Source organism: Hyperolius riggenbachi, chromosome 2, assembly GCF_040937935.1.
Source record: "Hyperolius riggenbachi isolate aHypRig1 chromosome 2, aHypRig1.pri, whole genome shotgun sequence".
NCBI lineage: Eukaryota > Metazoa > Chordata > Amphibia > Anura > Hyperoliidae > Hyperolius > Hyperolius riggenbachi.
In genome coordinates, this window is record NC_090647.1 from 46,570,189 (window position 1) to 46,585,676 (window position 15,488).

At 46.2% G+C, this 15,488-nt stretch overlaps 1 protein-coding gene across 21 annotated transcripts in view; it reads left to right on the forward strand.

Moving 5' to 3' along the window:
- TENM4 (teneurin transmembrane protein 4) overlaps nucleotides 1-15,488 on the forward strand; it is a 1,797,006-nt gene that overhangs the window by 1,747,742 nt on the left and 33,776 nt on the right. For all 21 annotated transcript variants that reach the window (XM_068266709.1, XM_068266713.1, XM_068266710.1 and 18 more), the window contains one exon: nucleotides 11,523-12,400. In XM_068266709.1, coding sequence (XP_068122810.1) covers nucleotides 11,523-12,400 — 878 coding nt within the window. The remainder of the gene's footprint in view (nucleotides 1-11,522; nucleotides 12,401-15,488) is intronic.

Consider the following 15,488-nt stretch of genomic DNA (forward strand, 5'->3'; position numbering starts at 1 on the left):
ATAGTGCGCTCGCCTTGGCTGGGTGGGCAGCACAGTGGCATAGCGGATAGCTCTCTTGCATGGGCTAAATGGGCAGCACAGTGGCATAGCGGATATCTCTCTTACATTGGCTAAGTGGGCAGCACAGTGGCATAGCGGATAGCACACTCACCTTGTTTGAGTTGGCAGCACATTGGCATAGCAGATAGCTCTCTTACATTGGCTAAGTGGGCAGCACAGTGGCACAGCAGATAGCTCTCTTACATTGGCTAAGTGGGCAGCACAGTGGCACAGCAGATAGCTCTCTTACATTGGCTAAGTGGGCAGCACAGTGGCATAGCAGATAGCTCTCTTACATTGGCTAAGTGGGCAGCACAGTGGCATAGCAGATAGCTCTCTTACATTGGCTAAGTGGGCAGCACAGTGGCATAGCAGATAGCTCTCTTACATTGGCTAAGTGGGCAGCACAGTGGCATAGCGGATAGCTCTCTTACATTGGCTAAGTGGGCAGCACAGTGGCATAGCGGATAGCTCTCTTACATTGGCTAAGTGGGCAGCACAGTGGCATAGCAGATAGCTCTCTTACATTGGCTAAGTGGGCAGCACAGTGGCATAGCAGATAGCTCTCTTACATTGGCTAAGTGGGCAGCACAGTGGCATAGCGGATAGCTCTCTTACATTGGCTAAGTGGGCAGCACAGTGGCATAGCGGATAGCTCTCTTACATTGGCTAAGTGGGCAACACAGTGGCATAGCAGATAGCTCTCTTACATTGGCTAAGTGGGCAGCACAGTGGCATAGCGGATAGCTCTCTTACATTGGCTAAGTGGGCAACACAGTGGCATAGCAGATAGCTCTCTTACATTGGCTAAGTGGGCAACACAGTGGCATAGCAGATAGCTCTCTTACATTGGCTAAGTGGGCAGCACAGTGGCATAGCGGATAGCACACTCACCTTGTTTGAGTTGGCAGCACATTGGCATAGCGGATAGCTCTCTTACATTGGCTAAGTGGGCAGCACAGTGGCACAGCAGATAGCTCTCTTGCATGGGCTAAGTGGGCAGCACAGTGGCACTCACCTTGGTTGGGTTGGCAGCACAGTGAATAGCGCACTTACTACACCATGGCTGGAAGAACAGCACAGTGGCACAGTTGATAGCTCTCTTGCCTTGGCTGAGTGGGCGGCACAGTGGATAGTGCACTCGCCCTGCGGCACTTGGGTCCCAAGCTCTAGCCTCAGTCACATGATTCTTACATGACGCTTAGAGACTGCGCACTTGTGCTGAGACTCATCCGAGTTGGCAGAGACAAGTGACATTGCACCTGGCACAAGAACTCCGCACACTCCAGAGTTCCCTCATCTTATCATTTATGACTAAAGAGGTTTTTGCAGTCGGATCTCGGAGGTCCTGGGAGGTCTGAAGGTTATGAAATAATTAACTGGCAGCGATGACAAGAGACACAGAAGAATAGAGAATTCCCCCGTCGGCTCCGAGCGAGCCCTGCGCAAAGCTGCAGTGTAAGCGCTGCTCTGAAGATTATTGCAAGCTATGGGAGCATGCATTATTAATGAGCAAACCACACAGTGTAAGGTTCTGATGCTGGGGGGATCGGGGGAGGAAGCAGAGCTAGCCTGAGAAGTGACATAGAACACAGGCACGGCAAGCAGAGCGCCACCCGGAGGAGCTTCTGTACGTCTGCCCTTCTTCGTCTGGCACCACCTTGTGAGAAACCATGAAGACGCAGGTGATCCCTTCATTAGAATATCGATTTGTGGGGGCGGAGCCGACTGGAATGGCTTGAGGACGTGTCTGAGCAGAGCTCCTCACTCTCATGGCAGTAAGAGCCCGTAAGCCCGACTAAAACTTGCTGTTTTTGCACCAGAGGGTATGGGAGGCAACTCTAAGAAGAAGGAGAGCACTACGAAGGATTCTAAAACTAAACACTCTACGCAGCAATCCGTAACGAGATACCTGCGCTCGTTGGACCCGACCCAAACCAAGATGGCGGAGGCTTCCACAAGTAAAGGCGCCAAAGGCCCGGACGGCGCAGACGCCACAGCGAGATCCCTGAGCGAGATACGCGATTACCTACACAGCCTTCCTACAAAAAACGACCTAGCAGACTTGGCTGATAAGATTACTGCAGCTACCCGCGCCGAATTGCAGGAAATCCGGGCAGAGGTATCAGACCACGACAGCAGATTGCTGGTACTGGAGTCTGGATTATCAGAGGCCCGCACCGAGCTGGCGAAACTGAGAGAAGCACACACACACCAACAGAAGGTAAACTACCTCCTTAGAACCGGAATGGAAGATTTACAAAACCGGAGCAGACGGAATAATATCCGCATAAAAGGCCTTCCCGAAGCAGTAGAAGACCAGCAACTACTAGCTACACTCACCTCCATCTTCAATGGCCTACTGGGCAACGCCCCAGATGACTACATCAAAGTGGACAGAGTACACCGGGCACTGCGGCCTAAACCAGCAACCGGAGAAACACCGAGAGATGTCATCTGCAGACTTCATTATTTTGGAGTCAAAGATTGCATCATGAAAGCCGCCAGGAACCGGGTGGAAGTCATCCACGAGGGAGCCTCCCTAGGCCTATACCAGGACCTCGCGCCCAGTACCCTCGAGCAAAGGAGAGCCTTGCAGCCGTTACTTAAACATGCCCAGGAGCACGGAGTAAGCTATAAATGGGGATTTCCCTTTCAAGTCTCTTTTAGCTGTCAGGACAAATCCTTCATCCTGCGCCAACCAGCGGAGCTTCCCGAGCTTTTTAAGTGCCTGAACTTACCTTCGGTCGAAGTTCCAGACTGGCAACCGGAGCGTGTATCCATCGGCCTCCCTCAACGTCAGAAACGGCAACGAGCTAACCTCCGCAGACAACAACCGGAGTAGAGAACCCTGCCTGTACCCTCTGGACTCAGATAAGTACTCTCGCAATTCTTACACTTTTGTTTATTGTACGGATGGAGGGGATGACAGACTCCCCGTGTTGGCCAGATATCACCCATACATGCGATCTCCTACTTAGGTGCGCATTACTACCAATCATAGAGTGGCCTCCTCGGACCATATCGTACGACACTCCCTGCTCACTGGCCTACTTCATCGGAACTGTGTCGTAGACTACACTCTAATCTAGGCCCTCGTGGCCCCACAAGGCTAAGCTAGCGGTTACAGCCCTTTGCCTGGGATGGGAACGCAGTTAGGTGGGGTGGGCTAGGGATTCAGTGCTGGATCACCGGGCACTTTCTATCAGCCCATCTTCCCTGAAGGGTCTAAAATAGGTTTCTCGAGCAGTCGCCCTTTCCCGCCAGTCGCCAACGCTATACCGGACACAGATGTATATACCCTGAACTTCCGAATACTTTTACACTATATGTTATACAGCCCTGGGACGCGCCATCTTATGCCCTTGCCAAGCTCACCCTGCTATGAGACGTGGACTGCTACAGGCTTGGTCAAAGCCCACCATGTTTACTATGCAGATTAAACATTTTTATTCACAGGAGATAGGAGAGGGGTTATACACGGTATCCCCCACTTGCTGTACCCCGGTAACAAGACCGCCCATAATGGTTAACTGTGACGCGCATAACCCTTTGATACCTGATTGTTAGATGACCCGTTGATCTTGATGCTACAGTTGTATTCCTGTCTTTTTTCCCCTCCATGCTAATACTAATGTATGCTATGCCATGCAGAGTTGTGAGAGTTCTATAAGAACAGCCATACTATGTGACCTAAATCTGAAAGCTTACGGGATAATGTTTGTTTGAGAGGTGGGGAGCCAGAGACCTTGCTACTTTTATTTCCAACTCTCTTTTCTCATCTTACTTCTGCTATCCTACTGCTTATATCATACACTTTTCTCGTGCTTGTCCTGGCATCTCCACACCCACATAGGGCAGTCAATATGGCTGACATATTGTCTCTGAAGACAATACACACGTATGTCAATGGCGACTATGTGTTTAGTTTGTTTTGTTTAATCTTGATGTTCTGTTGTAACTGGTTCCGGCTGAGACACGTTTTGGGATATAAGAGCACTCTTAAGGCTCTACAATGTCAGATCTGAGGGTACTCTCGATAAATGCCAGAGGGCTTAATATTCCTGAAAAACGCTCTTCACTGCTAAGCGATATATGGAAACAGAGAGCAAATGTAATTTTTATACAGGAAACTCACTTCAGGGAGGGCTCGGCGCCTAGGCTTGGAAACAGACGCTATCCAAAAGCGTATCTTAGCAACACACCTGATTCCAAGACTAGGGGCACGGCAATCCTCATTGGTAATGATGTCCCCATCTCTCAAGAGCAAGTGTACAGAGATGAACGAGGTAGATATGTGATGGTCAAATGCCTAATCAATGAACAAAGATACACGTTGTGCTCAGTATATGCCCCCAATGTGGACCAGGTCGCCTTTTTACTACGATTCCTAAAAGCCTTAGAGTCCTTTGCGGAGGGAAGTATCATAGTAGGAGGAGACCTAAATGTCCCACTTAACCCTGCCATAGATACATCCCAGGGCAGATCCTCTATCTCCTACTCTAAGATTAACAAACTTAAAAAAGCGCTTGCTGAAAGGCAACTGGTCGATGTCTGGAGGGTTCTCCACCCAACAGACAAAGACTTTTCCTTTTACTCGACTGTGCATGGCGTGTACTCCAGAATTGATTGCATTCTGATAACACATAACCTCCTATCTGATGTGGTTAAAGCCTCTATTGGTATTATGACATACTCTGACCATGCCCCAGTACTCCTAACCTTAGTCAATAAGACAAAAAACGAAAGACCATTCAATTGGAAACTCAACACCACAATGCTAAATGATGATGCCACAGCAGATAAAATTAGACGAGAAATAGAGCACTACTTTATAGACAACAATAATGGGGAAACCCCTGAGCCCACTGTCTGGGAGGCTCATAAATGTGTTTTAAGGGGCTACCTGATCCGACTGGGGGCAAAACTGAAGAGAGAGAGAGAGCTGCAGAATTAACGGGTCTACTCCAAGAAATTCTATTTCTTGAACAAAAACATAAAAAACACCTCCTGCAGAGGGACTTCGACAACCTAACCAAGGCTAGGGAAAAAGTAAAGAAAATTATGCATTTTAAGGCCCAGAATGCGGCCTTCCGGCTGCAAAACCTCTACTACTTGAATGGTAATAAATCGGGGAGACTTCTGGCGAGAGCTTTGAGACAGCAGCAACAAAGGAACTATATAGCCAAGATTATTGACCGGAATGCTAAACACCACATTAGAAATGAGTCAATGGCAAGAGCCTTTAAAGAATTTTATACAGGCCTTTACAACCTACTGGACAAACAAGGCCAACACCCTAGAGTAGATCTTCGCACTAAAATACAGGCTTATCTTTACTCCTCCAAAATGACAAGCCTACAGCCCCACATGATTGAGGAACTAGACGCCACCTTCACTGAGGATGAAATAGCTAGAGTGATATCCCAGATTAAACCAGGCAAGGCCCCTGGGCCAGACGGGCTACCTATTGAATATTACAAGAAATATAAACAACTACTGGTACCCAGACTATGTGCCACTTTTAATGCAATTGCCGACCCTGATAACCCTGTCTCGTTCCCAACACAAACGTTGGAGTCACATATTTCTGTGATTCATAAGGATGGCAAAGATCCCACCTCTTGCGCTAGTTATAGGCCCATTTCACTTCTCAATCTAGACCTTAAAATATTTGCTAAAACATTGGCCAACAGACTTGCCCCCCATATGAGTCACCTGGTCCACTGGGACCAGGTAGGTTTCATCCCAGAAAGAGAGGCCAGGGATAATACGATCCGCACTTTAAACCTGGTCCAGTCTGCTCGGTTAACCAATACACCATGTATGCTTTTATCTACTGATGCTGAAAAGGCATTCGACCGAGTAGACTGGACTTGGATGACGGAGGTCTTGTCCTATATTGGCCTAGGGGGAAGAATGCGCTCCTGTGTTAACTGCCTATACTCAAAACCTTCGGCACGTATAAGGGTTAATGGAGTCCTCTCAGATAGCCTGACAATTAGCAATGGAACGAGGCAGGGTTGTCCATTTTCTCCCCTGATATTTGCCTTGGCCTTAGAGCCATTTCTGTGCCGTATAAGAAACAATCCTGATGTCACTGGCCTCCAAATTGGGGATACCATGCATAAAGTAGCTGCATATGCAGATGACCTGCTCTTCTATATCTCCAACCCGGTTATCTCTATACCTAATTTGATGGCGGAATTCAAAGATTTTGGGGCTCTCTCTCTCTTTAAGATCAACTTTGATAAAAGTGAGGCTTTAGACGTTAACCTGAGTACTGAGCTACTAGACCAGGTTAAAAACAACTTCCCCTTTAAATGGAGCACTAGCTATATTACTTATTTAGGCACCAAGTTGACAACTGACCCCAGAGACATTTTCAAGGCCAACTTCCCTCCACTCTTAGATAAACTCTCTGCAGACATTAAGAAATGGAATATGCCACACTTTTCATGGTTGGGAAGAATCTCTATAATTAAAATGAACCTCATGCCCCGCTTGCTATACCTCTTTCAGACTCTCCCAATAGCTATCCCAAAAGAGTTCCTTTCTCGAATACAGACTATCTTTAATAGATACATCTGGAAAGGTAAGCCTCCACGAATCAACAGATTTACCCTATATAGGACTAAGGAGGAGGGTGGCTTGGCAGTGCCCGATGTACTTAGCTACTACCGATCAGCCCTACTCACACGCATTATAGACTGGAATAGACATACCACTACTAAACAATGGGTACCCATGGAGCAAGCACTATCTTCATTCCCTCTTAGATTACTTCCCTGGGCCTCGAACAATCCTAAACATAACTGGTCTACTTCACAGCTAGTATACACAACTCTTAGAACGTTACAGGCTACCAGATCTTCACAGCCGATCTCACCATGGCCCACGCCTCTCTTTCCCATCTTTGACAATCCAGAATTCCCACAGGGATGCTCCCAGCTCTACCTAAGAGAATGGAGGTCATTGCCAAATCTTGACATTAGTAAACTTCATAGGGATCAAAGATGGCTTACGCTAGCAGAACTCAGGACACTATTTCACAAACAGTCACTAGACTGGTGGGGCCTTTTCCAAATCAGACATCTCTTAGCTTCAATGGAAGTAAATACGTCCCACAGAACAAGCAAGACCCCATTTGAGGACTTATGCTTGGCTGCAGGTCCGAGCAAACAGACCCTATCCTTAATCTATAAGCTTCTTATTGATAGACCCGTGGATGACCTGAAGTTTGTTGGAGACTGGGAAAGAGATCTAGGTATTACATTCACCAAGAAGGAGAGAACTAATATATGTGTATTTGCTCACAAATCTAGTGTAGCTGTTCGTATTCAGGAAATCAACTATAAAATTCTAGCATGCTGGTACTACACTCCCTTACGAATCCACCAGATCTTTCCAAGCAGCGACCCCAACTGCTGGCGTTGTAAATCTGATATTGGCTCCCTGATACACCTATTATGGAGTTGTGATAAGCTCTCTCATTTTTGGATAGCGATAGAGAAACTACTCAAAGAAATGACAAATAGAGATATACCGTTTACCTGTGCGTTTTATTTGCTGCATATGAATAATTGGAAAATGAAAACCTATAAACAGTCTGTTGTGAGACATATCTTGAATGCTGCCAAAACTATCCTGGTTAGACTATGGGGTAAAACTACGCTACCTACCCTGACCCTAGTTATACAAGAACTAGATCAGATCCAACGCCTGGAAAGAGATAGGATGTTCCTTATAAATAAACAAGAGATATTCTCTAGGACTTGGAATACATGGTCTGTCTATAGAGAATCAGAAGAATTAAGAGTCGCATTAGAACAGCCATGATTGTCCCCGAGAGAGGCTGCATAGAGTGCCCCCTCCTATTTACCCCTGGTATTTGTCACACACACACCTAGATACCCTAACCCTTCAGCCATAACATCCCTGTTGTTAGTCTTAGCCGGACCTGTTCATGTTCCGTTTAATCCCCCTGCTCTGTTGGCAGTGGAAGTCCATCTCCCCCTTTCAGCTGCCTTATGATAGGATTTCAGAAGATAGGGGACGAAAACTACTAGAGGTATATACATAAATAACACACCCTGTTTGCTGTTTTTTATATATCGCTGCTACTATTGGTGGCCCCAATATGCATGAATGTTGTTGTAGCTGTACTTGATATGATTTATGTATATTCATGTGATGATATCTTTCTGTATGGCATCAACGTATCTTTGTATACCTTCTGCACAATAAAGAATTTGAAAAAAAAAAAAGAATATCGATTTGTGCTTCTCTGATTGGCTGAGCATCATGATGTCATGTCTCACTATTCTTGTTCCTGTGCATGCCAATCATGACCAGCCAATGGCAGCCTTATAAAGCAACCACGTGATACCTTCATGCCAACCACGTTATACCTTCATGCCAACCACGTGATACTTTCATCCCATCCACGTGATACTTTCATCCCATCCACGTGATACTTTCATGCCAACCACGTTATTCTTTCATGCCAACCACGTGATACTTTCATGCCAACCATGTGATACTTGTATCCCATCCACGTGATACTTTCATGCCAACCACGTGATACTTTCATGCCAACCACGTGATACTTTCATGCCAACCACGTGATACTTTCATACCAACCACGTGATACTTTCATGCCAACCACATGATACTTTCATGCCAACCACGTGATACTTTCATCCCATCCACGTGATACTTTCATCCCATCCACGTGATACTTTCATGCCAACCACGTGATACTTTCATGCCAATTACATGATACTTTCATGCCAACCACGTGATACTTTCATGCCAACCACGTGATACTTTCATGCCAACCACGTGATACTTTCATGCCAACCACGTGATACTTTCATCCCATCCACGTGATACTTTCATCCCATCCACGTGATACTTTCATGCCAACCATGTGATACTTTCATGCCAACCACGTGATACTTTCATGCCAACCACATGATACTTTCATGCCAACCACGTGATACTTTCATGCCATCCACGTGATACTTTCATGCCAACCACGTGATACTTTTCATGCCAACCACGTGATACTTTCATGCCAATTACATGATACTTTCATGCCAACCACGTGATACTTTCATGCCAACCACGTGATACTTTCATGCCAACCACGTGATACTTTCATGCCAACCACATGATACTTTCATGCCAACCACGTGATACTTTCATGCCAACCACGTGATACTTTCATTCCAGCCACGTGATATAAAAAAATAATTCTTAGCAAAATGTACCACCCAAAGAAAGCCTAATTAGTGGCGGAAAAAACAAGATGTAGATCAATAAATTGTGTTAAGTAGTGATAAAGTTATTAGCGAATGAATGGGAGGTAAAAATTGCTCTGATGCATAAGGTGAAAAATCCCCGCGGGCTGAAATGGTTAATGCAAGCAGGATGACTGTAGAACATTCGCCAGAGTATGTAGGGAATGCAGGATATCTGGACGCTCCCGGCATCCGTCTAGCCGGTCTTCCTGGGACTTGTAGTTTTTCAGCAGTCCTAGGATAGATAGTCTATTCCAGTGATGGCTAACTTTGGCACTTAAGCTGTGGTGGAACTACAAGTCCCATGAGGCATTGCAATACTCTGACAGCTCTAAGCATAACTCAGGGAGGCCGAGGCATGATGGGATTTGTAGTTTTGTCACAGCTGGAGAGCCAAGGTTAGCCTTTACTGGTTTATTCACAACAGACCGGCTTTGACAATCCCTAAACAGCAAATTATTTATTATTTTAATTTTTTTTCTACTTTGATTATGGTGAATAGAAGCAGAGATTAGAAATTGTAATACAGGAAATCAGAGTGGAGCTAATTTTGCTTAAATGCAGCTGGTAACTGTTTGAGCTCAGCAATATAAACATTAATGCTGCATAAACACGGTAATTATCTAAAAGCGAAATATTGCGTCTGAGTAATTATTATTGCTTTGAAATGAAGTTGGCGCATGTCTGCTTATAGATGAAGTGCCGAGCGGCCTTCTCTTCCACGCTGTAATTGAAGAGTAATGTATTCAAATGACTCTTTGTTGTGGTACGGCGGCCATTTTGCAAGCCGTTATCGAGGAGTACCGGATCGGGAACACTTAAAAAGGGCGACACGGTAATCCGGGCCCTGATAATGGCTGCTAGTATCGGTAAAATAATCAATATTCTACTATTGGGCGGTGGGAATTCCAATATTAAAATATCAGTCATTAAGGGCCCTTTTCCACTTGCAATCGCTAGCGTTAGCGCTAAACGCTAGCGATTGCGATTCATCATAATCCTTTTTTTCCCCGGCGAAAGCGTTTGCGATTTTGCCATGCACTGCAGGGCATAGCAAAATCGCGGCAATATTCGCTCCGCCGAGCGTTCGCGTTTGTGTAAAAATCGAATCGCGGTAGTGGAAATAACCTACCGCGATTCCTATGTTGTTTAGCAAACCCTAGCGATTTTAAAATCGCTACTGATTTGCGCTTTTGCGATTCAGCAAACGCAATCGCGCTAGTGGAAAAGGGCCCTTATACAGATATTTTACTATCACAAAACCTAACCCTTTTCTCACACAAGCCCTCTGATGCCTAACCCTAGCCATAAACGACTCCACCCCCCAACCAATGACTAACCATAACAGACTCCTCCCTCCCTAACCCTAGCCATAAATGACCACTCCCCCACAACGGATGCCCAACTCTAAACAAACCAGAAGAATTGCAGTGCTTCCCAGGCACTCCAGATAGAGTACACCAAATGAGCGGTGTTTATGCAATTGGCAAATGTAAATAATATAATAATAATTTCCAAGCCTGGCTGCTGTGTGTCTGTATGGGCCGGTTCACATTGGGCGCTTGCCCACCGCTTCCTGACGATCGCGTCGGATCCGCGATTCGGTGGCAAAATGTCAGGATTTCAGCGCGATTTGCGCTTGTGATTCCCGTCAACAAACAAGACTCACAGCGCAGTCGCCCCAAAGACACTGCATGCAGTGCTTTTGCGATTGTTCAAATTCGCAAACGCCACAGTGTGAATGTATCCATAGGGATACATTAGCAGCAACCCTTTGCTGAACGTCGGCGATCAGCAAAGCGCTGAAAAAGCACCAAGTGTGAACCAGCCCTTAGTCTTTTCCTGCACACACACACATCCTCCGGCCCCGCCTTGATCTTATTGGCCGCGGTGTAGTTATCTGCGCTCCTGCCTGCCCCACTGTGATTGCCCATGACACTGATTGGTGGCAGAATGGCCATTCGTTGGTGGAATGGGATGGTAGCATAGTGAATGTCACCAGCAAGTTTTTAAATAAAAATATTTTTTAAATTACAAAATGAAGTCTGTAGCACCGATGTGTCAACAATGTTTCAATGAAATTGACAACTGGCTTATTATTATTATGATTTTTGAATACATGTTTATTATTAAATAAATGGCTAAAAAGTTTATCTCCATACTTGTTCTTTCTTATAGGTTCGACTCGAGTGGCCCACAGACTTGGCAGTAAATCCAATGGATAACTCCCTTTACGTGCTTGACAACAACGTGGTGCTGCAAATCTCGGAGAACCACCAGGTCCGTATCGTTGCCGGAAGACCTATGCACTGCCAAGTCCCAGGCATTGATCACTTCCTTCTGAGCAAAGTCGCCGTCCATGCCACGCTGGAGGCTGCCACCGCCTTGGCTGTGTCCCATAACGGTATCTTGTACATATCTGAAACCGATGATAAGAAGATCAACCGAATCAGACAGGTCAGCACCAGCGGAGAAATCTCACTGGTAGCTGGGGCTCCCAGCGGCTGCGACTGCAAGAATGATGCCAGCTGCGAATGCTTTTCTGGAGATGACGGTTATGCCAAGGATGCCAAACTGAACTCTCCGTCATCCCTGGCTGTGTGCGCCGATGGGGACTTATACGTGGCCGATCTTGGAAACATCAGGATCCGGTTTATACGTACTAACAAACCCTTCCTCAACAGTCAGAACATGTACGAGGTATCTTCTCCCATCGACCAGGAGTTGTATCTTTTCGACACAACGGGGCGTCACCTGTACACCCAAAGCCTTACTACTGGAGATTTCCTCTACAACTTCACCTACACAGCAGAGGGGGATCTTACACTCATTACTGACAACAATGGAAATACCCTCAACATAAGGCGAGACTCCACCGGGATGCCCCTCTGGCTGGTCGTACCCGATGGTCAAGTCTTCTGGTTGACCATTGGAACCAACAGTGCGCTCAAAAGCATCTCAGAGCAGGGTAATGAGTTGGCTTCAATGACCTATCATGGAAACTCTGGTCTCCTGGCAACCAAGAGCAACGAGAATGGATGGACCACCTTCTATGAGTAAGTAATCACCTTCTAAATGTGTTCTGCCTGCAAGACTTCTCTAGTCTAGTCTAGTTGAGGGGATCCAACAGGAAACCTCATAGGGAACAGTTTTCCAATCACAGCAACCTCTATTATTGATTTTTATAGTGCCAGCATCTTCTGTGGTGCTGTACAACAGAATACAGGATATAACAATGCAAAATAAACAATATAACAGTTAATAGTACAAGATAATGGTGGATTACAGCTTATTCAATTAGCAAATCAATGACAGGGGTGGAAGATATGTGCGCATAATACACAGCACTGAGAGACAGAAGGGGAAAGAGAGCAGGAAGCATTCCGATTGGTCAAATAGTGTTGGGCTTACTTTGTTACAACCTATCTGAAACATAACACTTTAACAGGGTGCTGTCCCACCCAATCACGTCAGCGGAATTTCCCTATGATGTTTCCTGCTGGGTTCCATAAATAAGACTAGCGCCCATTGTCTTCTACTCTGTGTCAAACTGCAAATATACTACTTAGTGCAATTAGCAAGTTTACAGTAGTTGGACCTGGAGGGGAAGTTGTTTAGACAGCTTAGAGTTGTAGTAGGGCAAAGTAGACTGCACCTTTTCAGTGGAGTTCTGCTCATTACTGGCCAGGGAACCGGCTGGGATGATACTGGGACACACATTGAGACAGTAGATAAGTTATCACTCCCCAGTCCATACTATCTGGCTAAGCTAAAATGAAGAGCACTGCTGAAACACAGGCAATGGTGTGCCCCTCATTCGTGTGCTGATGGGCCTATTTCTGGATCCTCCAGAGGCTTCTAGTGTCCTTCTGGAGACCACTGCCATTGCCTGGGACCCTCATGAAGTTCAGGTCCATGCACATGTGCAGCTGTGCCTGCAGAGTAGCAGGGAGCTGGCTCCAGCTTACTGCCCAGATGCTGACATAATCGTGCACAGTTAGTAGGCATGTGCTCGTGCACAGCGGGGAGTGCGGCCTCGATACTATACATATGTTATGTGGGTCCCTGCATGGCAAGTGGGGGGCAAAGGGGGCATGGCTTCCATCTTCATAGGTAAGTATCTAATTTTTGCCATTAGATTTGCTTCCCTCGGGTACACTTTAAAGAGAACCCGAATTGAGAGGGATATGGAGGTTGCCATATTTATTTCCTTTGAAGCAATGCCAGTTGCCAGGCAGCCCTGTTGGTCTTCTGGCATAAGTAGTGTCTGAGTCGAAACCCTGGAACAAGCATATGGCTAATCCAGTAAAACCTGAGTGAGCGAAGTCAGAGTACCTGATCTGCTGCATGCTTGTTCAGGGGCTATAGCTAATAGTATTAGAGGCAGAGGATCAGCAGGGTAGCCAGGCAACTGGTATTGTTTAAAAGGAAATAAATATGGCAGCCTCCATATCCATCTCACCTTTAAGTCAAACACTTGTGAAAACGAGTAACCCCCCAGCAGCCAGCCACTAGGCTCTCGGATCTCCTCAGACAGGCCAGATCAGTTAGGGGATATAATTGCACTTTTCCCTGTGCATGCTTTGGAATATTTAGAAGTTCACTTAACCTTTGACTCCGAATAGAGTATTTGCGTTGCCGTGATTTCTTTCACATGTAAAACGCATTAAAAAATACCATCCTTGTGCGTCAAAGCCTGTTACCGGGCATTACTGACCTGCTGGGGTAGATGCGGCTGATTACAGGCTATTCTGCCAATAAAGACTTGGCTGCAAACACCAAAGGGTCAGCTTTTTCCATTTCAGCTTATTTCCACTGTGAAGAGGATTGGCGGGCGGCCTTGAAAGGCAGGCATTAGATTCGGGAGAGAGGTTATGCTGTTATTTACCGCTCGCATCCAAGGAGGGACTTTTTATTATTATTATTATTCTGTTTTCAATATAAAAATAAAATTTTGCAGAGAAGGGAGGAGGAATAGATCCTACTGTGGATTCTGGTAAATGGCGAGATAAGGGAAAGCTAAAAGCAGGTTTTACTGCGGTGATAATCTTTTCATAGATGTGCATGCCGAATTTTATGCTGCTTTATACAGCTCCTCTGTAATATAGCCTGTTTTGGTTTATTTTAGAGATATTGGGCTTTGTGTAAAGGACAAGGGTAGAGCTGTTAGATATTCATGGGAAAAACAGCAGCCGGTACAGAGCCAACTTTAAAAAAACTGGCTAAACCCAAAGTTGAACAAAGCAAAATGTAATAGCAATCAGAGCGACAAGTGAATCTAAGCCGTGTATAGAAGCAATGTGCTGGACAGAATCCCTATTTTATGGGGCAGATGTGCTTGAAACTGCAGTAGAGCTTGTATCTTCTCCACTCTGAATTTAGCCGCTGCACAGGTCAGTCAGGTGTGACCATGTGACTCATAAACTAGGAAGAACAAGATAAATATAACTGCATGGAACTAGATCAGGGGTCAGGAACATTTTTGGCTGAGAGAGCCATAATTGTAATTCCGTAAGAGACATACAATATGTTTCAAACTGACTCAATCACAAGAAAATGTATGCGTGCTCTACGCCAAGCTTAACCCTTTCAAGTCTAGCTGTGCAAATCTGGTTAAAATGGCTTATCATGAGACATGCTCATGCAGAAATGCATCTGCTTTCGCATGCCAAACTTTGCAGGGTCAAAAACCAATACCGCGAAGCGGTTGCCCTGCGGGAATTAGTTCATGCTATACAGCACTATCCAGGAGCGCCTCGGGGAGGCTTCCCATTGCCCCCATACAACCGGGGGGGCTGTGGGGCCCCAGGCTCTCTCACTGCCTAGGGACCACAGCAACACCCCGGAGGTGGAGGCTGGGTAGCGCAGACGACCCCCCCAAGCGTGGCCGGCGCCGGGGGGGGGGCCATCCGCACCCATCTCCCAAAAATTTAAAAACAGGCACTTACTTGAACGTCCATTGCGTTCTGCTGCTGCGCATCGACTCGGGGCACTGCATGGGAAAGGAGTGACGCATGGGTCACCCCTGTGCAGCGATGTTTCAAACTGAGACAAGAGGGCTCACGACCCTGTTGCCATGGTGATTTGTATACAGTTGATCCGCCGGGCAGCGGAAGTGTCGGACACGTCTTCAGCTTTTCTTGG